Genomic DNA, 27,459 nt, shown 5'->3' with positions numbered 1-27,459 from the left:
CAATTCACGGATTGCACCATTGACAGCAAAAATGTGGATAGAATATGGGAGAAAAATAGTGTTTTCTGTATTAGAATTTTTTCCCTATATCTGGCCTTGACAACCACACAAGGTATTGCAGCGCAGATCTGACAACTCACAGATGACACCATTTACTGCAAAATGTGGATAGATTAGGGGGGAAAAATAGTGTTTTCTGTATTTAAATTTTTTCCCTATATCTGGCCCTGACAACCACACAATGTATTTAAGCGCAGATCACACAATTCATGGATTGCACCGTTGACAGCAAAAATGTGGATAGATTATGGTAAAAAAAATAGTGTTTTCTGTATTCAAATTTTTTCCCTATATCTGACCCTGACAACCACACAAGGTATTGCAGCGCAGATCTGACAACTCTTGGATGACACCGTTTACAGCAAAAATGTGGATAGATTATGGGAAAACTGTTTTCACTATTATTCTTCCTATCTCTCCCGCTGACACAGAGAAGGTATTGCACAGATGTCACAAGTTACTGCAGACACCCTCTATATATAAAATAATTGCTATTTTGCCAAGTATGTAAAAAAAAGTACTACTTTGCTAAAATAAATTGCTGCCAACCACACACAATAGTCCTTAAAAGGACTTTTGGGTCTTTGAAACGTTATTCACTTGAATAAAATACGATCACAAACTCCCTACACTATATGTCCCTTCCTAAGCGCAGCTCTCCCTGACTTGCAATTAGCCGAACCCGCATCATTGGGTGCTATATAGCACCCGATAACGCGTTCCGGCCAGCCAATCACTGTATTGCTAGCAGCCAGCATGGCTACTGGCATTACAGTGATGGCAGTACTTACCTGCACGTTTATTGGCTGCTTAGCAGCCGCGAAACGTTCGGGAAGGAGACTCGAGCATGCCGCTTGACCACATGGGGTACTCGGCCAAGTACCGCCATGTGCCGAACATATCGATGCTTTAGCCGAACAAGTATTCGGCCGAGCATGCTCGCTCATCACCAGTGATGAGCGGCAGGGGCAATATTCGAATACGCAATATTTCACAAAAATTTGGATATATTTGAATATTCGTCATATATTTGCGAATTCGAGAATTCATGATCTCCAGTCATTATTTTCTTGATTGTGAAAATCGGCAATCTGAAAATTTCCGATAAAATTTGCGACCAACACTACTCCTAGTCCTATAGGCAACTTTTCTATTGGTTGCTAGGGATGTTGCTAAGTGCCGATATTTGTGATAAATTCGCAATAAATTTGTGATAAATTCACGATTAGAATATTCGTGAATACGAATATATAGCACTATATTCTATATATTTGCGAATTCTCAAAGTGGCGATATTCGCGATTAAAATTTGCGATTCGAATATTCGCTCTCAACACATCCCTAGTCCTTACTCATTAACTGCTAAATAAAACCTGTTTATTACCAATAAAATACATTGACTAATGTGTGTACACATAGGCATTGTTGAAAACTGAGTCAATATTTGACAGTTTGTAGCACATCTAGTTTTAGAGCAATCCTCAGTGCCTATAGATTGCCGAGAGGATGTAACAGTGGAAATGCAGGTGTAAAATTTTGTCACAAACCAAACCATGGTTAGACAAATGTTTCTAGCCATCCACCAAATTTATTTTCCATCCTGAGCCACTGTGATAAATATGAAACAATTATATGCTCTCTACTGTATTAGTTAATCTGCCCCATTGGTCCCAAAGCCATAACATAACTGGCTGATACTATAAAACTTACAGACTTGCAGATACTGTCAATGGATGGCTGCATCAATTTACAAATCATAGAGAATTGTACCAATTTCAATTAAATGATAGATATGGCTTGATAAATTTGGCACAGCTCTCATGTTAGAAACTTTTACCTAACATGGAAAAATTGTACACATATCCAATAAATTTGGTGCATTCTATAATCCCTCTTAGCTTATTTATACCAACACCGTTCTGCTATAGTACATTGAAAAAGTACCTATTGGAAATGCAGAGCAAATTTGGCATATAGTACAACAAATTGTCACAATGTAGAAAAGTGCTATTGCATGTTTTGCTTATTAAGTCTCCTCCAATTTTCAGAACTGTAGATTTCCCTTCAAATTGTGTGGGTGTTTTTAAGTAGATACTTTGAACATTTTTTCACACTAAAAACAATATAATATGTTTTGCCAATTTTAATAAATGCTCAAATATATAATATACTATAATCTAAATATAGATATTGACATGGAAATTGAAAATTAACAAATTCTTTATAAACATGTTTAACATAAAAAGACAATTTAAACAATAGGTCATTTTTGATAACACATTTCCTGGGTGAACTCTGGTGGAACAATTGGTAAATTCTCCTAAAGCATTTGCATAGAAAAACTAAGTATTAGACAAATCTATTTTAAATCAAAGAGCTGTCCATGTAATGCATGGTCCTCCTGTTAGAGAGACACTCTTTGCAGCCACTCTGTGTTCTTTCTGATACATATAGACTCCCCCTTTTTAGCTCAAAATCTCCTTAACCCTGAAACATCACATTCAAACTTTAAATAAAAACCTCCTGAAAATGTAACTTTTTTATTGTAGAATTTGAATTTATGTCTGAACTAAATATGATTGGAGCACAACTCAGGTGACTGAAGTGCATTTTAACCCTATAGTGACATAACTAATTTTACTGTAAGGAACAGTAACATTTTTCCTCCTTTATGTTCCAGTGGTCATCACTTTATAAAACTTTTCTTCAGTTTAGCTGAAGATGGAAGATAAAATACAGCAATTTAAGCATTATTTTGTGGGATTAATTTTTATAGCATTCACTGCTTGATATAAAGAACACAACTATATTTTTGGGTCAGTATGATTATGATGATTATGATGTTTTTATTATATTACATGCATAATAAAAAAAAATATTTGTTTTTACAAAATAATATTTTTTGTGTTGCTCCATTCCAGTGTGAGGGCTAATCTATTATAGTCCTCTCTAGTGATAATCGTTATTGCTATTTCTATAGCGTGTAACAAATATCGCTAGAAAAGCAGTCCGCATGTTATGTGGAAAACATAGGATATAGACAAGAGGAACTAATAATTTGGCACAAAGGGTGATTAGATGGCCAAGCACTTTTATTCTTACTTCTTTCCTGGAAAAAAGACCACCCTCATATGTGACAATCAGAGAGAAAGTATGTTTTTTGATTAATGGAAGAGAGGAGGATAGATACAGTTGCATGTTCAGAAATGTTTTATGTTTTTTTTTTTCTCTCCTGTCTGCAACTTTTCAGCTCCACCACTGCACCCTCTCTCCTCCAGATTGGCTGACTAATAGCTAGATAAAGGGAAAGGGATGCTTGAACCCTTAATATGTCTTGTTGCAAACTCTCATTTGAAGGCTGACAATATAAGTTCAAAACAAGACCAGGATTGAAGAATTAGTTGTTATATATAGGGAGATATAGGGTGTCGTTTATCAAATTGGTGTAAAGTAGAACTGGCTTAGTTGCCGATAGCAACCAATTAGATTCCTCCTTTTCCAATGGAGCTATCCAAAATGAAAGGTGGAATCTGATTGGTTGCTATAACTAACTAAGACAGTTCTACTTTACACCAATTTGATAAATAACACCCTATATCTCCCTATATATAGCAGCTAATTCTTCAATCCTGGTCTTGTTTTGAACTTATATTGTCAGCCTTCAAACGAGGGTTTGCAACAAGGGATGAGTATGGCTAAGCTAATTCTACTTTAGACCAGTGTAAAAAATAACCCCCATAGTCTTTAGAAATCAGGTTGGGAGAGTAAAAGCAGCTGAAACCTGCTTTTAGCTCTTATAATTCCTGACCCAATTATCTAAATGCTATAGCTCATGATATAGAGAAGATAATGGTGATCTTGGTTTGAAGATTAAATTGACGGTATTGTTGAGCGAAGTTTAGAAAAAAACTGTTTGTCTGCTTTGACAAATTTTACAAAGAAATTTGTTTTATGACCAATTACTTCATCATAAAAACACATTTCTTTGTAAGTAGCTGATGAAATGACGAGGAACGGTGATTGTGCCACACCCTTAGATGCCATATTCATCGCTTATCGTGGCATCTGAGAATAATAGTGAGGGCTTTCAGGGGTTAATCCAGTAAAAAATAAATAAATAAATAATACTCACCTTATCCTTTTGAGCACTAAGAGACCACCATGACCATCTTGATTGAAGACACCATGTAAAATTTATGGTGGTGGGTGATGACATCATTATGCTGGCTAAGGTGGTGATGCCATACGACACCAAGCACAACATTTTGCGTGGGATTTTTGATCAAGATGGCCATTGTCTCTTCGGACTCAAAAGGATGTGGTAAGTGCGCTTTTTTTTACGCCATTTCAGGGAAAATTGATTTGTTACCACAAAACCCTGACAAAATTTGGCTTTGTGGCGAATTGAATTTCTCCTGAAATTCAGATCGAAGTTCACTTCAGATACTTTGATTCACTCAACCCTAATTGATATAAAAAAAAAACAGGCCCATATCTCTAACTGCTACAGATCCCGAGATGTTAAAAGTTAAAGCAGCCCTCCCCATATCACCTTGCTGCTTGTGCTCTGCTCTGGCTAAACTGTTACTATAGGTCCTTTTCTCAAAGCCCAAGAAGAGCTTAGTCAAACCTATAAAGGGGTTAAACTGTATTTAAAAATGGGTTTTCTAAATCATACAAACCCTGTAAACCCCCTTCCTACATACAGTAAAAGAGGTTTCAGAAATTAGGCTACAACAGGGTTTATTTGTAACCATAATAAAAACATAGGTCTGCATAGCAGCAGTATACTATAAAAAGGTAGCATATTTTTAATCAAGAATAATTTTAATCAAGATTGATGATTTGCAAAGTTAACTCATTTTAGATTATTTGAAGTAGTTAAAAATGGTTGCAAAATACTTGTTTAATTTAAAAGTGTTATTTAAAGTATTTCTGGAAAATTACTGTGAGCACAGACTTAAAATTAAGACATACATAACCCACTGTATTCTTCAATTTAATGCACTTCTGTACTTGGTTTGTTGTGAATAAACATAGGCAGGCTTGTCATTTGTATTTGTTAAGCGTGACAGCTTAAACAGACGGGCTTGTCATTTGGTAGATGTGATAACTTAATAAAAAGCTCAGATTTACTATTAAAAAAGGCTCTTAACCCAAGAGTTTCTCCTAGTAATGTCAAGCCACTTGTTTTTGATAAGGCACTGATAATTTCATGAGCTAAACTTGCATGGCTAACAAAGCTTCATTGACAGTGATCTCTCTATTTATATTGTACACATTAAGGAGCAAAAATAAAATTAGATGATGGAGTTTAACACTGCGTTTCATGATTATTTTAATTGCTAATACTAGGGAACTTCAGGAACCAACCCATTTAACGTGAAATATTAAAGTGACATTTCCAGTAAAATCAATAGAGATAATGACCAGTTATTAGTAATTAAAATAAAATTATGGCATGTTATTGTAGTGCACAAGAATTAATATAAAATATAAAATTTTTGACATGTTTTTTTGTTAAATAGTTACACATTTGTCGACCCACACTTTAGCTCAAATTTGGAGAAGGACTCCAAATTCTGAAGAAACATATTTAACACAATACTTTGATATATCATATATCAGCCAAAACCTAGGATGTATTTCAAATGACATCATGACCACTGGGGGTGGGGGGGGCACACATAGACACATAAAGGATAGATATGTCATAATACAGTATCACAAAATCCTATTTTTTTATTTTTTGTTTTTATAGTTTGTTGTCATATTCCTCATATCCCAGGATAAGTTGAGCCAAGAAAAACCGAAAGCTAAACATATCGGATAAATATCTGTTTCTGAACTATAGTGTAAAATCTTACAGTGGTGGATATTTACTTAGAAGTACATTATGTACAAGAATATTTGCAAATTGAAACAAGAATTGCTAAAAAGCACCACTTTCATTGAAGACATACACCAGTTCTTATCACAAAATAATGATATATATGTATGGTAGTGTAACGAACATACCTTGTGATTCTTGTTAATTTTATCATGCCACATGTACATGTTTTGTTAAAACTGTAAATTGATATATTCTTCAAGAGTACTAACAACTTTCCCTCAGTATGCAATATACTGTACGTGGTTGCTACTTTTTTTTAAACTTATTTGCACATCTAAAGACTTATATTTGTACCAGTAGCTTAGCATAAAGCTGATTGGAATGACTACAAGACTACACACAATAAAATCAATGATTTCTTCTTTTAACGCTGACACTTGTCAGGATTTATATACTGCAAGACACAGCACTGGTTTTTGTATGCTTACTTGTCTTAAATATACTCATGCATTGTCCTTATAAATGCAGTAGTCTGGAAAACAGCAATGCCCATTTCTCCGGAGGCATTTCTTTCTAATAATGGCCCAATGTAAGCATGGATATACTCTTTACAAAATAGCCAGGTGGAAAACTATATTTATTGTATTCAGAATGTCATTGAAATGTATTTGTTGATCTTTAAGTGGTTGGCATTTAGCAAAGATTTTTATGTAATCGGATTTTATTTTGCTTTAAGCATCTTTGGTATTGCAGATTTTCACCTGAAATGATTTCAGTCTCCATGCTGACATATGGAACACCTCAGAATTTTGTGGCCATTTTTTTTTTGCATGTTAAAAATACTTCTTTGGCCCTAATGTCAAGCCTAAGATTATTATAATTATGTTGAATATCTGCAGTTACATTGCTTAGCTATGTTGTTCATGGTTACTAAGTGTATATTCACACATAGGAGATTTGTTGCATAAACTTCTGCCACAGTTTTATTTGCCTCAATAGGGTATGCAGAAACTACCACATTTTGATAAATTGTAATTCTTGGAAACTTTTGCAACAACAATGTTGCGTCCAAATACACCCTCAGGGTCTTTTTTCTGAATAGCATCATAACTTCCATTCAAACTGGAGGACAAACAATTTAAAGCTTTATTCCTGTCTGGGATATTGATCAATGATTATCATTAGAGATGAGCGAAGCGAGCTTTGGATCTTAGATCATAAGTCACCAAAGTCTCGCGGAACCTCGGTGAATAACTTCAGGATATTATTTTTCAACTTGAAAACCATAGTAAAACTTGGTTCTGAAGGTACAGAGGTACCGAAATCGACTTCAGATACCTGTTTTAAAAGTTGGTTTTGAAGTTTAATAATCAAATGCCGAAGTTATTTCACCAAAGTCAGTGAGACTTCTGTGATAACGAATTTGCTCTGCCAGAGCCCATACATTTTAATATTTTATGGAAATGGAACTCTGTATAGCATTAAAACAAAGTTTTGAGTGAGGTGACTTTGGATCTAGGATCCGAAGCTCGCTTTGCTCATCCCTAATGATCAATGTCAAATAGGTTCCTTTTTCCAGAATAGGAATTCCAGAATGAACATGTGCGACCATTCTCTGTTCATTGCTATGGGAGTTCCAAAAATAGCTACGGTAAGTGCTGGTTCAGCTATTCCTGGCAGTCCCATAGTGGTGACCGAAGATGTGGGCATGCTTAAATGGTGCACTCAGCATTCATCACTATGGGACTTACAAAAATAACCAAGCTAAAACAATGAATGGAGAGCATGCTGTGCATGCAGGGTATGCCCTGTTTTCTAGATAGTAGTGGTCCCAGAGGTGGGACCTGCACCAATCTGATAGTCAAAGCATTTTGCCATCAATCTCTCAGATGGGCCAATCCTTTTAATGCTTTGATGGAGTAAAAAAAAATGTACATTCTGTCTAACAGCAATATTGTTATGGAAGGTATAAGCTCCCCTTAAATAATTAGATAAATAAAATAATGTGTACACAAATAGCACCATGCTGTGCCAATATTAGTTTTACTATGCAGAACAGTTTAGACATCAGAATCATGAGAAGTCACACCAAATTCATTTGTCAATTCAAAATTATGAATCAAATGAGAAAGACTTCAACCATTTTCTTATATAAACTCATCTGTTGTTATTGCTAAATTTTGATACAAAGATGTTCATATGATATGATCCTTGTAACTTTAAACATATGAATACCCATTTAAATGGACATTTCCATCAGAAGGATTTTTTAAAGAATTTTTTGCTGTTTTGTTTTTAGCAATGGTATGCTATTGAACATGAAATACAACATATTGACATTCTGTAGTAGTTAACAGAAATGATAACACCTTCTATATCAATACTGTTTTGAGGGGAAGATTTTATATACCGTAAAGTGTAATTAGGATAATATTAGGTGTCATAACAGTAAAACACATATATTGTTCTCTTGATTGGTCTGGAAAAAATATTGCCACAGAAGATCATTGTATTGATTAGTGTAATATGTGATTCTCAAATTTAGTTATTATGGGGCTGTGCTAAAAGTGCAAACAAAGAGGATGTTAAAGAGCCAGGAGAGGAGAAAGAATACATGGAGTGACTTTAAAATGATGGCAAGAAAACTATTTGCCAGTTTATTTATAACAAATTATGTCGAATATTCACATATGAGCTGTTAATATATGATAGAAATTTATGGAAGTGTCCCTTTAAATGCTACCTATTAATACTCTTCTGCAACTTTATTACAGTGGGGGAAATAATTATTTGACCCCTCACTGATTTTGTAAGTTTGTCCAATGACAAAGAAATGAAAAGTCTCAGAACAGTATCATTTCAATGGTAGGTTTATTGTAACAGTGGCAGATAGCACATCAAAAGGAAAATCGAAAAAATAACTTTAAATAAAAGATAGCAACTGATTTGCATTTCATTGAGTGAAATAAGTATTTGAACCCCTACCAACCATTAAGAGTTCTGGCTCCCACAGAGTGGTTAGACACTTCTACTCAATTAGTCACCCTCATTAAGGACACCTGTCTTAACTAGTCACCTGTATAAAAGACACCTGTCCACAGAATCAATCAATCAAGCAGACTCCAAACTCTCCAACATGGGAAAGACCAAAGAGCTGTCCAAGGATGTCAGAGACAAAATTGTAGACCTGCACAAGGCTGGAATGGGCTACAAAACCATTAGCAAGAAGCTGGGAGAGAAGGTGACAACTGTTGGTGCGATTGTTCGAAAATGGAAGGAGCACAAAATGACCATCAATCGACCTCGCTCTGGGGCTCCACGCAAGATCTCGCCTCGTGGGGTGTCAATGGTTCTGAGAAAGGTGAAAAAGCATCCTAGAACTACACGGGAGGAGTTAGTTAATGACCTCAAATTAGCAGGGACCACAGTCACCAAGAAAACCATTGGAAACACATTACACCGCAATGGATTAAAATCCTGCAGGGCTCGCAAGGTCCCCCTGCTCAGGAAGGCACATGTGCAGGCCCGTTTGAAGTTTGCCAATGAACACCTGAATGATTCAGAGAGTGACTGGGAGAAGGTGCTGTGGTCTGATGAGCCCAAAATAGAGCTCTTTGGCATTAACTCAACTCGCTGTGTTTGGAGGAAGAAAAATGCTGCCTATGACCCCCAAAACACCGTCCCCACCGTCAAGCATGGGGGTGGAAACATTTTGCTTTGGGGGTGTTTTTCTGCTAAGGGCACAGGACAACTTATTCGCATAAACGGGAAAATGGACGGAGCCATGTATCGTGAAATCCTGAGCGACAACCTCCTTCCCTCTGCCAGGAAACTGAAAATGGGTCGTGGATGGGTGTTCCAGCACGACAATGACCCAAAACATACAGCAAAGGCAACAAAGGAGTGGCTCAAGAAGAAGCACATTAAGGTCATGGAGTGGCCTAGTCAGTCTCCGGACCTTAATCCAATCGAAAACCTATGGAGGGAGCTCAAGCTCAGAGTTGCACAGAGACAGCCTCGAAACCTTAGGGATTTAGAGATGATCTGCAAAGAGGAGTGGACCAACATTCCTCCTAAAATGTGCGCAAACTTGGTCATCAATTACAAGAAACGTTTGACCTCTGTGCTTGCAAACAAGGGTTTTTCCACCAAGTATTAAGTCTTTTTTTGTTAGAGGGTTCAAATACTTATTTCACTCAATGAAATGCAAATCAGTTGCTATCTTTTATTTAAAGTTATTTTTTCGATTTTCCTTTTGATGTGCTATCTGCCACTGTTACAATAAACCTACCATTGAAATGATACTGTTCTGAGACTTTTCATTTCTTTGTCATTGGACAAACTTACAAAATCAGTGAGGGGTCAAATAATTATTTCCCCCACTTGTATATACCAAATACAAGAGACCACTTAAATGCATATAATTAAAGGCGACATGAGTTTTGCACTCATGCTAAGGAATTTTCAGCCAGTGTCTTATAGAGAAATGTAGTTATTGTGGTAAAAATCCATATGTAATTTAGCCTATTGGAAAATGACTTTCATACCCTCAGATCCTAAATTGTTGTAAGTATACTGTCTTGTAAATTCACTTAAATGTACTAACAAGTAGTGATAAGCTGCAGGGGCAATATTCGAATTTGCGATATTTCGCAAACATTTGGGTGAATATTCGGCATATATTTACAAATTCTCGAATTTGCGATTATTTTCTTGATTGCGAAAATCGGCATTGTAATATGCGCGTATTACGCGTGCAATACAGGCGTGGGTCACTGTTGCTACATTTTTCAAGCTGGTAGAAGTTTCCTGAGACTGGAGAAAATGATTGGCATGGCAGAACATTGCAATAGGTTTATATGCAGATAGAGTGCTCCAATATATTCGCGATTGAGCAAATCGGCAATTAATGAGGCGCATATTTTTGCGCAATACGTGCAACTTCACATTTTAACAGGTGTGACTACATATTACTGATTTGTGCACTAAGTATTGTTGTGAACTTGTGACATCACAGCACTACGTCTGTAGCATGTACAGTACAGACCAAAAGTTTGGACACACCTTCTCATTCAAAGAGTTTTCTTTATTTTCATGACTATGAAGGCATCAAAACTATGAATTAACACATATGGAATTATATACATAACAAACAAGTGTGAAACAACTGAAAATATGTCATATTCTAGGTTCTTCAAAGTAGCCACCTTTTGCTTTGATTACTGCATTGCACACTCTTGGCATTCTCTTGATGAGCTTCAAGAGGTAGTCCCCTGAAATGGTCTTCCAACAGTCTTGAAGGAGTTCCCAGAGATGCTTAGCACTTGTTGGCCCTTTTGCCTTCACTCTGCGGTCCAGCTCACCCCAAACCATCTCGATTGGGTTCAGGTCCGGTGACTGTGGAGGCCAGGTCATCTGGCGCAGCACCCCATCACTCTTCTTCATGGTCAAATAGCCCTTACTTTCAAAGTTTTCCCAAATTTTCGGGTGACTGACTGACCTTCATTTCTTAAAGTAATGATAGCCACTCGTTTTTCTTTACTTAGCTGCTTTTTTCTTGCCATAATACAAATTCTAACAGTCTATTCAGTAGGACTATCAGCTGTGTATCCACCTGACTTCTCCTCAACGCAACTGATGGTCCCAACCACATTTATAAGGCGAGAAATCCCACTTATTAAACCTGACAGGGCACACCTGTAAAGTGAAAACCATTTCAGGGGACTACCTCTTTAAGCTCATCAAGAGAATGCCAATAGTGTGCAAAGCAGTAATCAAAGCAAAAGGTGGCTTCTTTTGAAGAACCTAGAATATGACATATTTTCAGTTGTTTCACACTTGTTTGTTATGTATATAATTCCACATGTGTTAATTCATAGTTTTGATGCCTTCAGTGTGAATCTACAATTTTCATAGTCATGAAAATAAAGAAAACTCTTTGAATGAGAAGGTGTGTCCAAACTTTTGGTCTGTACTGTATGTATGGACAGCAGAACCTATCAGCTACACGATAGATCAATCTAACCTACACTGACTATCTCCCACTAACTATCTGTATTATATATATAAGCTATCTAACTAATTATCCAATGTAATGACACAGCAAATCATAGAGCACAGCAATGACACTGCTGTCTCTCAGAACTCCATAAATCTACAGAAAATGGCTGCTGGGGAGTTTCCAATATAGTAAGGGGTAGGCAACTTTCCTATTGGTTGCTAGGGATGTTGCTAAGCTCAGACAAAGACATTGCAGCCTTTTCATTGGCCCACAAGCAAGATGAAGGGAGGTTACTGATGAAAAAAAAAATCTAGAATATTTGCGAATATGAATATATAGCACTATATTCTAAATCTTCGCGAATTTTCAATTAAAATTTGCGATTCAAATATTCACGCCCAACACTACTAACAACGCAATGTTTTCTGGTAGAAATGCCATAAAAATCAATTTTTAGGGAAATAATGAAGGTGTTTACAGAAAATCAGCCTTCCACGTTACTTTTCCAAATGAAGATAATGTATTACCAATTTCTCATACTAAAGGAAAGGTATCACTGATCAGTTTTTTTGTACTGCAGATGATATCTCAACCTCTGCAAAAGGGACAGCTCTATATAAGCTATGGTTTTGAATGGGTTATCTCAATTCAGCAAACAACATTTATTATGTAAAGGAAGTTAATACAAGGCACTTACTAATGTATTGTGATTCTCCATGTTGCCTCCTTTGCTGGCTGGATTCATTTTTTCATCACATTATGCACTACTCTTTTCCATGGTTACAAGCACCCTGCACCGTTGCACAATATGGGAAAAAGCAACAACCTCTTTGGTGGCCTGGACCATGGGACCACCACTGCACAACCACCACTGATGGATTGCAGGGTGGTCATAACCATGGAAACCAGCCGTGCATAATGTCTTGGAAAATTAATCCAGACAGAAAAGGATCATAATATATTAGTAAGTGCCTTGTATTAACTTCTTCTACATAATAAATGCTAGAGTATTTGCGGAAGTGAGAAAACCCCTTTAAGTTGCTTGCAAGACTTAAGAACTTTAGAACTTCTAAAACTATCTGTGCACACCTTTCAAAATCCTAGAAATCACTAATAAACTTAGAGGCTAAACATAAACAACCAGACTATGGCCATTCAGCATGTTTATAAAAAAAAAAATTGTTTGCCTTTTTCTCTGCACATCCTATGTAGACCTTAAATCACAAAGCATAAATGTAATAGTATTTTCTTCCAGCTGGTCTCGGGATGGGAGCTTTTTTATTCAGATAAAACAACAATATGTACTGTATATTTAAATGTAATTTCCAGTAAATTGTTAACGCTGTTTTTTGTTTTACCTACACGTTTAGCAACATTTTATTTTGGAGGTACTTTGCACAAAACCCCATGTTCATGAGCCTCTACAGCCATCCATGGAGTCCCTAGAGCTCCATTAGATCAAGCCATAGACACAAATTGGGCTGCTAAATGTCATTTTCATATGGAACCAGGTTACAGAGGTAGTAGTGCTTCAGTGGGGAGAGTTCCTCAGTATGATGACACTCAATAGAGCATTCCAAATATTCCAAAGAAATCTCCATGTGGTATTGGAGAATTCAGTTCTACATTGATGTCTTAAAGAGGTCTATTGGTGCCATATTGCTTCGCTATACAACTCGAAGTTTGTATGACTTTTGATTCAAGTGGTAAAACAAAATAAAAGTAACTATGGCTTCCAAGCTAGCCTGCAAGTTTTTTTTTGGGCCAATTCTTGTAGATTATACCCTGAGCAGTCAAAAGACTTGATTCTGGCATTGCATGTAATCTGCTCTATTTGAAGATATACTGTATGTTGAATTCATATGGTCAATTTTCAGTCAATTTAGAGAGAGTTATCAGAGCAATGTAGGAAAACCGTTTTCTAAGAAACAGTTTTCCTTGTTTTTGGTGATGATGACCAATTTTACGCACTGGTAAACAAATTCACATCTAACTCAGATCAAAAATATAGCCTTTGGGAATGCAACCAAAGAACTTCCAACATAGATCATCTTTAATGCACTCCTAAGTGTTGCCTACTTCTGAAAAACTTGAGAGCAGAACTGACTACTCAATGTAACATGAATTGCAGTAAATCAGATGGTTTGGTGTTTTAAGTTGTTATGCTACTTTTTAGCATTTCTTTCATTTATTTTCTCCTTTACATATTTTAATACTGTTTGATCTTTGGCAGTATCAGTTGTAGTATGTGCTGGTAGATCATATCTGCATTCATTTTAGCTTTCATATACTGTTCAAAGATGGCATGATTCAATCAAAGGGAATCTTTAAATCTTCATTTATTTATTTGTCTTTATTCATTTGAAATGAATGTTATGTTTATTAACAAGGTGGTGATGAGCATTTAGAAAATAGACACTGTTTTGATTGTAGTTAGTTAATGTATATTACACTGTGTTACATAGTCATTTCATAGAGAAATTTGCATTTTTTTATTTAGGTAATGTAGAAATAAGAAATAAATATGTGAAAGCAACTGCCTGGACAAAGATGTGTTATGGATGTTATAGAATTAAAGGATATTGAATTTAAATATATATACTGTACATAAAGCACATTATTAATAATTAGGAACACATTGAATAATGTAGACAGGCACTGATTGCTCTCTAGAGCAATGGACTACTTTCAGCAAGATGCGTACAGAGAATATATTAGAGGTTTGAAAAAATTTGAATGTCAAAGTAGTACCCTCTTTTGCAAAGAACTCTGGGGAAAATATTCAAATTAGCAAAAACAAAATGCATAGCAAAGGTAATTGTTTCGGATGCTAGCTGATATTAGAGATGCTAATTTGCATATATTTTTCACTGAAATCAAGAGGAGCCTACAATAGTCAACACTTGTGTTAACTGGTCTCCAAAACAGAAATGATAGTTTACTTGCAACCACTAACCACAGTTTCACCTAATGAACAAGTGTTTTGCTTTTCCTGAATATTGGGCCATGTAAATCCACCTTAAGGTATGGTATGAATTTTTCCTAGAAACAGTACCACTCTTAACCATGGACTCTATGTAATATTTCCTTGAATGGTGCTGAGTGGTAATACCAGGCAACCTATAGAGAAAAGATGTGCTGTTTTTTTTTATTTAAAAAAACACTTTTCAAAGCCCATATTCCATTTGGATTTAAGGAGTTGTCCCACAAATAGCATTTAATATCTATATTATCACAGCGCTTGGTGATAAATGTGTAATCAGTTCAGTCCTCGCTGGTGGACCCACCAACGATCTCTGTAACTAGGATCCAAAGCCCCCTGTTTTTCTGCACTTTATGACAACAATAAAGATGAGTTTGAAAGGTTCTATGTAGTGATTGACGAAAATCGGTCGAGACGGTGCACGAACGAGATCAAATGTTTGCGAACCGTAAGTTTGCGGCCGGCCCCTTCACTTTAATGGCAGGTGAACCTGGAAAACCTTCAGGTCATATTTATAGCCACCAAATACTTACTAGAAGTGCAAAAATAGTCCCACAACATGGACACTGACATACTAGAGGGGGATCAATCACAAAAATTACCACAAAAAAGATGTATTTTAATCAGGGGCCATTTTTATGCGTCTTAAAGGGAAATTCTCAAAAATGTGCCCTGCTGAAGCATTAAAAATGTAATTTCAGGCCACTGGAGTACGGTCCATAAAAATTAGGCATTCACCTGACATAAAAGAACAAGTGATTATGTGTCTCGAGGTACATTATGTGGTCAATGGATAAAATTTTTACTGTAGCCCACTGGAGTACAGACCCCAAACATTAGGAATTCACCGTACAGAAAAGAACAAGTGATTATGTGGCTGTAGGTACATTAGGCGGTCACCAAATAACAATTTTACTGTTGGCCAGTTAGATTATAAGCCCCAAAAAATTATGCATTCACCATACAGAAAAGATCAAGTGATTATGTGGCTGGAGGCAAATTTGACGGTCATTGAATATGAATTTTATTGCAGGCCAGTGGAGTATAGGCCCCAAACATTAGGCATTCACCGTACAGAAAAGATCAAGTGATTATGTGGCAGGAGGTATATTAGACGGTCATTGGATATGAATTTTACTGCAGGCTAGTGGAGTATAGGCCCCAAACATTAGGCATTCACCGTATAGAAAAGAACAAGTGATTATGTGGCTGGTGGTACATTAGGCGGTCACCATATAACAATTTAACTGTTGGCCAGTTAGATTATAGGCCCCAAAAATTATTAATTCACCGTACAGAAAAGATCAAGTGATTATGTGGCTGGAGGTATATTTGACGGTCATTGGATATGAATTTTACTGCAGGCCAGTGGAGTATAGGCCCCAAACATTAGGCATTCACTGGACAGAAAAGATCAAGTGATTATGTGGCTGGAGGTATATTATATTATTTAATTGTATATTATTATATTATTTTGTGGAAACAGGTATATAGAACCTCTTAACGATTATTTGCTGGAAGCAGGTATATTAAACCGCTTAATCAATATTTGGTGGAAGCTGGTGTATCGCAGGCCTCAATCTATATTTGGTGGAAGCCGGTATATCAATCCCCTATATCAGTATTTTGTGGAAACAGGTATATAGAACCTCTTAATGAGTATTTATTGGAAGCCGGAATAACAAACCCCTTAATCAATATTTGGTGGAAGCTGCTGTATCGTAGGCCTCAACCAATATTTGGTATTTCAATCCCCTCTATCAGTATTTTTTGGAAACAGGTATATAGAACCCCTAATGAGAGTTTGCTGGAAACTGGTATATCACCCCCTTAAAGGGTTTCTGTCATCAGAAAAATCGTTATGTAGCTGGCTGACATTAGCCATGTGCTAATGTCAGCAGAACATAACTGTATGACTCATATCTCCCTACCTGCCACTGTTCGTGCTGAATAATGACTTTTATAATATGCAAATGAGACTCTAGGTGCTAGTGGGGCGTTGCTGCAGCACCTAGAGGCTCTGTCCTCTCACGCCCTTGTAAAGGTGATTGACATCCTCGGTCTCCTCCGTGCCCCGCAAATCCCACGCCTGTGCCGTCCATTTTAGTATTCGGCGCAGGCCCAGTGAGTGAAGGATGCTTGCCTGCTGCTGTCCTTCACTCACTGCGCCTAATACTAAAATGGACGGTGCAGGTGCGTGATTTGCGAGGCACGGAGGAGACTGAGGATGTCAATCACCTTTACAAGGGCGTGCCAAATGGAGGACAGAGCCTCTAAGTGCTGCAGCAATGCCCCACTAGCACCTAGAGGCTCATTTACATATTATAAAAGTCATTTAGCGTGAACGGCGGCAAGCAGGAGATATAAGTCATATAGTTATGTTCTGCTGAAATTAGCACATTGCTAATGTCAGCCAGCTACATAATGATTTTTCTGATGACAGAAACCCTTTAATCAATATTTGGTGGAAGCTTTTGTATCGCAGGCCTCAATCAATATTTAGTAGAAGCTGGTATATCAATCCCCTCTATCAGTATTTTGTGGAAACAGGTTTATAGAACCCCTTAATGAGAATTTGCTGGAAGCTGGTATATCAAACCCCTTGATCAATATTTGGTGGAAGCCGGTGTATCACACCCCTCAATCAATATTTTGTGGAAGTCGGTGTATCACACCCCTCAATCAGTATTTTGCAAAATCAAGTATATTGCCCTCCTTAATCAGTTTTTTTTTGGGGGCAATATGTATATAACATCAGTTGCAATTAGTTATTCCAATAGCGTTTGTCCCTCTATCTAGCTGCGGTATCTTAGCAGAACCGCACACAACTGCTACACAGTACAAATCCACTATAATATACTTTCTATGTTAGAAGGTACATTATAGGTATATTTCACCCCTCAATCTCTCTATCAGTTTTTTTTGGGGGGGCAACAGGTATATCATACCAGTTGCAATTAGTTATTCCAATAGTGTTTGTCCCTCTATCTAGCTGCGGTATCGCAGCAGAACCGCACACAACTGCTGCACAATGAAAATGCACTATAATATACTTTCTATGTTAGAAAGCATATTATAAATATATCACACCCCTCAGTAAGTCACACCTATCGATAGCACACCTATACCAATCCTTAAAAGGACTTTTTTTTTAGCTAGCGTTTGGTGTCCTTATAACAGTCTGTCCTTGCTCCACACAGCAACATCTCTCTACACTGGCAAAAAATAGAATGTAAAATGGCTGCCAGATCGGGTTTATCTATAGGGTGGGGTTGTGTCCATGTGCTAAAACGTCTCAATTGGCTGTCCTACCTGATGGATGTGTCATGGGTCAAAGTTCGGCACAATGCAAAAGAAAATGGCGCCGGCGGACATCGCCATATGTTCGCATGTTCGGCTAACCGTGAACGAGCAAAGTTCGCCTCGAAATGAGCGCCGGGAGAACCGCAAGGCCATCTCTAGTGCTATGGTTATATATGCACACTGCTGCTCCATTCAATGTCTATGGGGTTGATAGAAATAGCTACATTCAGTGCTCAAGTTTTTCTGTAAGTTCTAGAGACATTGAATGAAGTGACAGGGCTCATGCAGGAACATTTTATTTTGAGAGACAATGTAATCAAAAAGCTTCTATGATATTTTAATATTTCAGGAATTGTTATAAGCAGCAACACCAATTATTTTTATGATTTTTATATATGAAAAGTGGGAATGGGTTGGGTTTTGATTTTTTTTATAGGTTGTAATAGAGGTCAGAATAGAGCAGGCCTGGGGGACTTCAGATGGTACCTTGCTGCTGCCATGATAACTTTTTGTCACCATGCAATAGCATTTGCAGGTTGCTGATCAGAGAACAATGGAAGCTCCTCTCCCTCTGTTTAACCTCTTAGATGCCTCAATCGCCATTGACCTCAGCATCTCAGAGTTTAACTGCAGGAATTAGAGTTATCTATAATCCTGGTAGTGAGAGCTGGGTGCCATATAATGAAACCGGCATCCATAATTGATTGCTCGGGTCCCGGTCCTGAGCCTTTGCTATTACTGTGTTGTACCATTATGATACTGTGTGTTAATGATGAGTATTAACTAAATTCACTCAGTAATGTAATAGTATGGTGCTGAGCAGCAAGAGGTTAATGAATTGGAGATTCAAGAGTATGAATAATCACATAGGGATGAATAGCTACATCATTTTATAGGCACAGGGATCAAAAGTGGCATATGGGAATGTTACTCTTGATAAATGTCCCTCATTGAGTTTTTGCCTTTTGCATTTTTCTTCATTGTCCTACCACAGGCAATATGAGAAAATAGAATTATTATCAGACTCACAAAGCCCCAAATTTCATTTATCTGTCCAGGGCCATTCTGGAGATTACATACTGCCATGAGCCACTTAAGTTACTTGATAGTTGAAAAGTGCTGTCTCCTACCAAGAAAATAGGAAGAGAAAAACTTTAGCTGCCATTACAGCTGACTGCTTAGAGTGTGCCTATTATATATAAAGTTCATAATAGGGAAAGTCAGTACAATTAGAACAAGGGGAAAAGCATAAAGTAGGTGGTGCGGATACAGGTTTTTGCAAGTAAAATTGGACTTTAAGCAAAAGTTTTAGATGAACTTGCCTTCTATAATTACGAAGTTCAAATATTCCTAAATGGGACTGCATTTAGCTAAGCACTGATAGTTAGAAGGTAGTATTCTCATGTTTCATTATCCTTCCGTAGGAGAAACCTATCAGGGAGGAAGGCATATTACAAATATATTTTCTGTATTTTCCTACATTCCCCTCTAGCTATCAGGATGAAGTGATGTGGTTTTAAACTCAGTTATGTCCTTATTAGCTGGACCTTCTAATGTGATTTTCATTGAATAATTTCGGTTGGATATGAAGATGCTAGGTATTGTAGTAGCAATTTTAATGTATATTAGTGTATGTTATACTATAAGCTACTGTCTTGGCAAATACAATTTTGCATTCAAAACCAGATTTCAAAATTTTGCAGTGATTTCCCTACATTTTAGCCAGTCATATCTACAGTATCTCTATTGCTGACAAGATATAATAAACTAGTAACATACTCAATAAAGTCATTCAGATGAAATAATGTAAATATTCCATTTTGCTCTGAATTCTGTTTAAGCAAGCCAACTTAAAAAAAAAGTGGCATAACGTTGCCTAAATTATAAATGAAACTGAAAAAAGAAAAGTTAAGACATTTCTAGGAAGAAGGAACCGTAAGAGATTGAACTCCTAGATGCCAATATTCACCTATGAACTCTCTGCTAGAGTCAGAGCTGTTTTTTAAACACTACCTTTCATATTGAAGTTGTGCCATCTGTAACATGAGCCAGAATGATAACATAACTGTTCTCCATATTATTTTGATGAAAAAGGAAAATGACCATAGTATTTTATACCAACTCCCCAATCGTATTTATCACTATATTAAAAAAAATTATATTGTTTCTTCACAACCATTTTTTAACATAAAATTTATATTAACAAGTGTAAACTTTAAAAATTATGGACACATTTGGGAATATTTTTTAATGATTGCATTGTACTTATTTTGAGCTAAAAATATCATTGTTTCAGTTAGTTTTTATTAATATTCAGCAGTTCATGTCATAAAGGGTTAACTGGTTACTTAGCTATAAGCATCTTACTTTCACTTCTGCCAGCTATGTATATCCCTTATCTTCAAACAACAGCTCATAAACACTTATTTAAGTCATATTCTTATTAGTAAGAATAGAAATCAGAGATAAGGAGCCTGGTACTAGAGAATATCAAGACTGTACAGAGAAAGGGGCTGAAATTTTTCATTAAAAGTAATAGAATTTTATTTATTTTTTTGCTCAAAATGAGTACAATTCAATAATAAATAAAAAAAAATACCCCCAAAGATGCCCACAGCCTTTCAGCTAATCAAATGCCTCCTAATTTCTTCTGCTACTGCCATATTATTCAAAAACAATACAAATAATTACAATTAAAAGGTCTGTTCTCACTATGTTGTAGATTATGGTAGACAAGGATGAGAATATTCATTCTTTTAAACTTGTTTTTGTACTACTTAACGGGGGTTGTCTCACATATTATACATTTTTTAAACCAGCACCTTGATTGGAATACCTTTGTAATTACATTTAATTCAACATTTAGTACAGCCAGGGAGCTAGTCAATAAAATGTATGTGTATAGCGCCACTTGCTGATTGTCATGTTCTTTATTTTTTGTCAGTCAAACTTTCTCAGTTTAGATATTCAATTGCCACCAGCCATATGTTCTATTTGAAGCTGTGGCAGTCATAGGGAAAGAGCTGCAGTAGAAAGGACATGCCCCACTGAGCTGCCAGGCTGAATACTAATTGGAGAAGTGAATGTGGAGATTTCTGAATCCATATGAGGCATAGGGCTGGTTCTAGCTTTGTTAAAAAGGTATTTTCAAGTACCATATGATGTCTAATGTTCTTGTTTTACATCAATCATGGCATCACTGTTCTAAGAATTTGTCTGCTAATTTATTTCTAAGGATGCCTGTTCACCTAACAGTATTGTAAAGAACCAAAACCACACAGTTTTGTCAAACTGCCAAGCTGCTCAATGGCCATCCATATAAACATGCTATTATAATAATGTTACTAAATGATACATTAATATGAGAAATCACTTATCATTGTGTAATAGGTGGGTGGTTGCTTTAGAAACATTTTTTTAATTGGCAAATAATACCTAACTAAAACAACAAATGGAAGTAATTTATGCGCTTCTGGACCACTATTATGCAAACACAATAATTACAAGCTGTATGAAGCTTAAACTGTATAGACTTTAGCAAAACAGCATTTAATAGAGGGAGTTGTTACTGTTTGAAGTCTTTATACCAAGCCATGGAAGACACATTTTGACTTTGGAAGAGATTTCAAACAAATTGTTTGTTGTGAAGTATTTAGACAGACGCTTCACTTCATTTTCACAGCGGGTTTTGCTTGGGGTGTCTACATACGCTCAGTAAAATGGGCATCATGGTGATTTTTTTTTTTGGTGCCAGAGCTCTTTGGCTTGGATAGGAAGAATGATAAAGAAGATCCTTGCTTAAGAAAATGATCTCTACAATGTTTCAGCTTGGCGAGTACATATTGCTATTAGGTTTTCCCAATGAAGGGTTTCAAACCGACATCTAATACATTTGTAGCTTAAACATGTAGTAATCCGCCATATACAAATATAGTGTGTAGTGTTGAGCGAATCAAAGTGTCAAAGTGGATTTCGATCAAAATTTCTGAAAAAATTTACTCACCGCTACGTCGAATTTCCTCATACTAACGAATAGATTTTCCCTAAAATGGAGGTAAAACTAAAAAAAATCATCAGCCATTTCAGCATGACATGGCCACTGCTGCCATCTTGCTTGAAGATCCCACACAAAATCTTGTGTGCTGTGACTGCTCAAGACTTAGTGCTTCAAGAAAGATTTTTATTTAATGAAATGCTTTAATATTAATCTGCAAAGCTGCAATCACAATGCAAATTTTTTTGGTAAAATTTGGTGAAGCAGCCAAATTGAACTTTTTAAAACTTCACTCAACACTAATTGTGTTCTATTTCTTTTTGTTTAAATATTTATTTTCCAATAATTGACATACTGTATACTAATGAATTCTTCGGTCTAGGGATTTACTAGTCGTAAAAATGGCGTAAGCTTAGACAGGCTGTCTAAACCCGCACCAGGCTGGATAAAAAATGTGGTACAGGGATAGACATTTTTTTTTAATTCCACACCAACTATTGGTTGTGGGGAAATGTTGTTTCAAATTAGTGTATGAAGCCCCACTCCTTTCATCAAAGCCCATCCCGTTTTGTGTATGTAGAAACCCATGATACACCAAATTGCTGCAATTTGTGCTAATTGTTAGACAGATGTTTGGAGCTTACACATTTGGGTTGTTATGTCTTAAAATATTGTGCTAAAGGTATATTTAGAAGGCTGGATTTATACATTGAAATAACACGTAATAATTATTGGAATAATAATATGAGCTGGCCTGAATCAAATTTTCGAATCATTAACTTATCTCTAGTTAGAAGAGAATATAAAGAGGGATTATTGATTTTATATCCTATAGATCCACTTCTGGCTTTGGCTCAAAAACTTGCATCAAAAGATGCCGCAAAAGATCAGTGTAACCATCAGTGGCTTTTCTACTCTGCATTTTGCAACAATTTTGAATCAAAATCCACAACAAATATATGGCATTTGCTGTCGATTTGCCACAGATTTCACCTTATGATTTGTAAACTGCAAAATTCCTGGTGGAAATCCACAGCATACAGTCAATTGAAAGGGTGTGGATTTAAAATTCTTACTTTTGATCACTTTCTGTCACATTTTTTCCCTGCAGTGTTTGATGAGATTTTGCAAAATCTATACTACATGGCTACTCTATTTGGGCACAAAATGCAGAACAAGTTGACTCATTCTAAGACTCTTTCATCAAAGAGAGTTGTTCACCCAGCTTTCACTCTGCCACTGTCCCTGCCTCTTTCTTTGCAACTGTCCCTGCCTTTGTCCCTTTATCAGTCTCAGATCTGCTCCCCCACCTCCATCAGCCTCCTATCAGACCCCACCAGCCTACATTAGCCTCAGATCAGACAATTAAGCCTCAAATTAGACCCCCATCAGACCCTCTCTAGTCTCAGATCAGCCTTCATCAGACCTCCCAGCCTTAGATGAGACCGCGATCAGACCTTCCAGCCTCAGATCAGACCCCCAGCCTCAGATCAGACCCTCCCCAACCTTAGATCAGACCCTCATCAGACCCCCTCAGCCTCAGATCACACCCCCATCAGACCCTCCCTAGCCTCAGATCAGCCCTATCAGACCCCCAGTCTCAGATCAGCCCCCATCAGACCCTTCTGTCTCAGATCAGACCCCCCAGCATCAGTTCAAACCCCATCAGACCCCCCATCTTTAGATCAGACCCCAGCCTCAGATAAGACCTTCCCCACCCTCAATTAGCCTCAGATCAGCGCCTATCAGACCCCCCAACATCCAATCAGACCTCAGATCAGACGATTAAAAAAATAAATGTAAACTTCCTCTCCAACTCCAGACAGCAATGCCACTTAGCAGATTTACTTACCCTCCCTGGTCTTCTTCCCGACGCGCTGTACTGTGACCTGACAGTGCAAAGTGTCAGGTCATAGTGCGCATCTATGTGCACTACTTCCTGACACTGTACGTGTCAGGACACAGAGCGGGGCCTGAAGAAGACCAGGGAAGGTGAGGACAGCCAGTGCAGTGCTGTGCTCTCCTCCCTTGCCTCCTGCAAGCTAATAACCGTTTCCATAATGGAAGCGGTCATTAGCATTTTCCCTATATGTTCTGGCAGGGTGCCGTGGGCCACATTAATTGATATGCCACACACGGGCCGGAGGTTCCCTACCCTTGCATTACATGGTCCAATTTAGAAAATTGTCAGGAAGTAAGATTTTCTTTCTGGCAATCGCTTGCTCGTCAGTGAAGACGACAGATGCATTTATTACTCCACAGTATGGGGAGGAGCGATAGCTAATGCCATCGCTCTCCCCCCTACAAAATTGTTGTTTGCCAGCAGCAGATACTGTTTACACAGCACGATCTGCTGCCAGCAAATGAAGATTTTTGTAAGTGCATAAATGATGCATCGGGTAATTGGCGGAATCTTCACATCATCAGAATACTCTGATCCTATGAACACTTGTTAGGGATCTTCTGGCCAGAATTAGTGCATGTAAAGGGTCCTTTAGTTTAAAATGGTCTGGGCTAGAATCCAACTTTTTGCACCAAACTGCCTTTTAGAAGGCAGTTTTTAGATGTGCGTAATTTCTTATACAACCTGATCAACTATGATGATAATACATTTAAAGACTCTCTCTACATGTCTAGCTTGCCTAACTAATAAATCTGGGCCAATCTTCAGCAAATTTGGCGCACAATTTTGATGCAACGTAACCTAATAAGAGATTATATAAAGTTAGATGGAAGTATTTAGCCATTAACCACTGTGTTAAATCTGGGGCACCGCTGAACTGCCTGTCTAATACTGCCTACATTTTAGATATGATTGGTAAATGTGCCCCATTATGTTAAAAATGTAAATGAAAAAAAAAATTTGGAATAAAATGTAAAATGTAAAAATAAATAATTAAATAAAAAAGAAAACAGTAGCCAAACCAATACGAACCATGATTATAGTCACTACATTCACTTTACTGATTAAAATGATACAGGAGCTAGCTGGTTAACCACCATGTGAGTAAAATCACATCAAAGTGTCTGGTTATTTAGATCAATATCACTCTAATTAACTAATTTTTAAATTAAGACCTTGTTCCAATTTGTTTAAACTAACATGCATATTTATCACACTAATATTTGCTATTTTTTCAATAAAAGTGTCTGGTCATTTAGATCCAAATCACTCTAAATAACATTTTTTTTAAATTACCGGTAAGACCTTGTTCCAATTTGTTTAAACTAACATGCATATTTATCACACTAATTTTTACTTTAAAAGGGTTGCTTGCTTTTAGCAGCCCCGATTTACTTCTAAAAAAGTTATCTGGGATTTATCTTTTTTATACAGTCTTCCTATTATTGAACAATATGAGGAATATGCAATATGCAATTTATTAGAAAATAGTGCAAGCAAACAGTAATGTGGCACTGAAGTCCATCCATGGCCATCTTCCTCCTCCATGTCTCTGCAGGGATTTAAGGACATTGCTTGCACCGCTGCTCTTACTATTTGATTCTTTTTATTTTATAATACTTAAGTCTAAATATTCTTTTGTTATAGGCAAAAGTGAATCCGGTTAATATCACACCACCTATACAAGCTGAAGATCAAGATATGGATATATTACCAATTTTTGACCGCCCTGGAATACTTTTCTCCATACTTATTGGTATGTAATGTTGACCCAGATCAATTGTATTCAAACTAAATCATGACTTATTAGTTTTTTACAAGTACATTGATAACCTCTTAAATGTTATTATATTTTATTAGGTATAGTAAATGTCCACCAAAAAGTGGCTATGTGGTTGTATTATCACAGAAAGCAAAAACCAATTAAAACATAACTTTTAATATATATTATACTAGCAGATGGACCCGGTTTTGCACAGGTATATTTAATCTATTTCATGTTATGTTTCCATGTGTTGTAAAAAGATATCAACAGTATTCCCACCCCTTTAACAGTGACTTTCATAGTGGCTGCCCCTATAACAGTGACCTTCACAGTACACGCCCCTTCAACAGTGACCTCCACAGTACCCGCCCCTATAACCGTGACCTCCACAATGCCTGCCCCTTTAACAGTGCCCACCCCTTTAACAGTGACCTCCACAGTGCCCCCATTTAACAGTGACCTCCACAGTGCACGCCCCTTTAACAATGACATCCACACTGCCCCCCCTTTAACAGTGACCTCCACAGTACCCGCCTCTTTAAAAATTACATCCACACTGTTCGCACCTTTAGCATTGACCTTCACAGTATCCGCCCCTTTAACATTGACCACCCCTTTAACAGTGACCTTCATAGTAGCCGCCCCTTTAACAGTGACCTCCATAGTACCTGCCCTTTTAACAGTGACTTTAACAATGCCCGCCCCTTTAACAGTGACCTCTGCACTGCCCGTCCCTTTAATAGTGACCGACCCTTTAACAGTGACCTCCACAGTGAATGCTCCTTTAACAATGACCTCCACAGTGCCCACCCTTTTAACATTGACCACCCCTTTAACAGTGACCTTCACAGTGCCTGCCCCTTTAACAGTGACTTCCACAGTGCCCGCCCCTTTAACAGAGACTTCCACAGTGCCTGCCTGTTTAACAGTGACCTCCACAATGCCTGCCCCTTTAACAGTGACTGACCCATTAACAGTGACCTCCAGAGTGCCCGCCGCTTTAACAGTGACCTCCACATTCCCTGTCCCTTTAATAGTGCCCACCCCTTTAACAGTGACCTCTACAGTGCCCACCCATTTAACAGTGACCTTCACAGTACCTGCCCCTTTAACAGTGACCTCCACAGTGCCCACCCCTTTAACATTGACCACCTCTTTAACATTGACCTCCACAGTGCCTGCCCCTTTAACATTGATCACCCCTTTAACAATGACATTCATAGTGGCTGCCCCTTCAACAGTGACCTTCACAGTGCCCGCCCCTTTACAAGTGACTTCCACAGTGCCCGCCCCTTTAACAGTGACCTACACAGTGACCGCCCCTTTAACAGTGAACTTCATAGTGCCCGCCCCTTTAACAGTCACCTCCACAGTACCTGCCCCTTTAACAGTGACCTCCACAGTGCCCGCACCTTTAAAAATGACCTTCACAGTTCCCACCTCTTTAACATTGACCACCCCTTTAACAGTGACCTTCATAGTGGCCACCCCTTTAACAGTGACCTTCACAGTGCCCGCCCCTTTAACAGTGACCTCCACAGTGCCCGCCCCTTTAACAGAGACCTATACATCGCCCTTCCCTTTAATAGTTCCCACCCCTTTAAGAGTGACCTCCAC

General features: G+C 37.5%; 1 protein-coding gene across 1 annotated transcript in view; it reads left to right on the top strand.

Moving 5' to 3' along the window:
- PCDH15 (protocadherin related 15) overlaps nucleotides 1-27,459 on the top strand; it is a 1,608,479-nt gene that overhangs the window by 463,961 nt on the left and 1,117,059 nt on the right. Inside the window, exon 8 of the mRNA XM_040438316.1 lies at nucleotides 25,725-25,833. Within this exon, the coding sequence (XP_040294250.1) occupies nucleotides 25,725-25,833 (109 nt within the window). The remainder of the gene's footprint in view (nucleotides 1-25,724; nucleotides 25,834-27,459) is intronic.

Source organism: Bufo bufo, chromosome 6 (genome assembly GCF_905171765.1).
Source record: "Bufo bufo chromosome 6, aBufBuf1.1, whole genome shotgun sequence".
Classification (NCBI taxonomy): domain Eukaryota; kingdom Metazoa; phylum Chordata; class Amphibia; order Anura; family Bufonidae; genus Bufo; species Bufo bufo.
The sequence above is the reverse complement of the archived record's forward strand: the minus strand, read 5'-3'. Positions and strand labels throughout refer to the sequence as shown.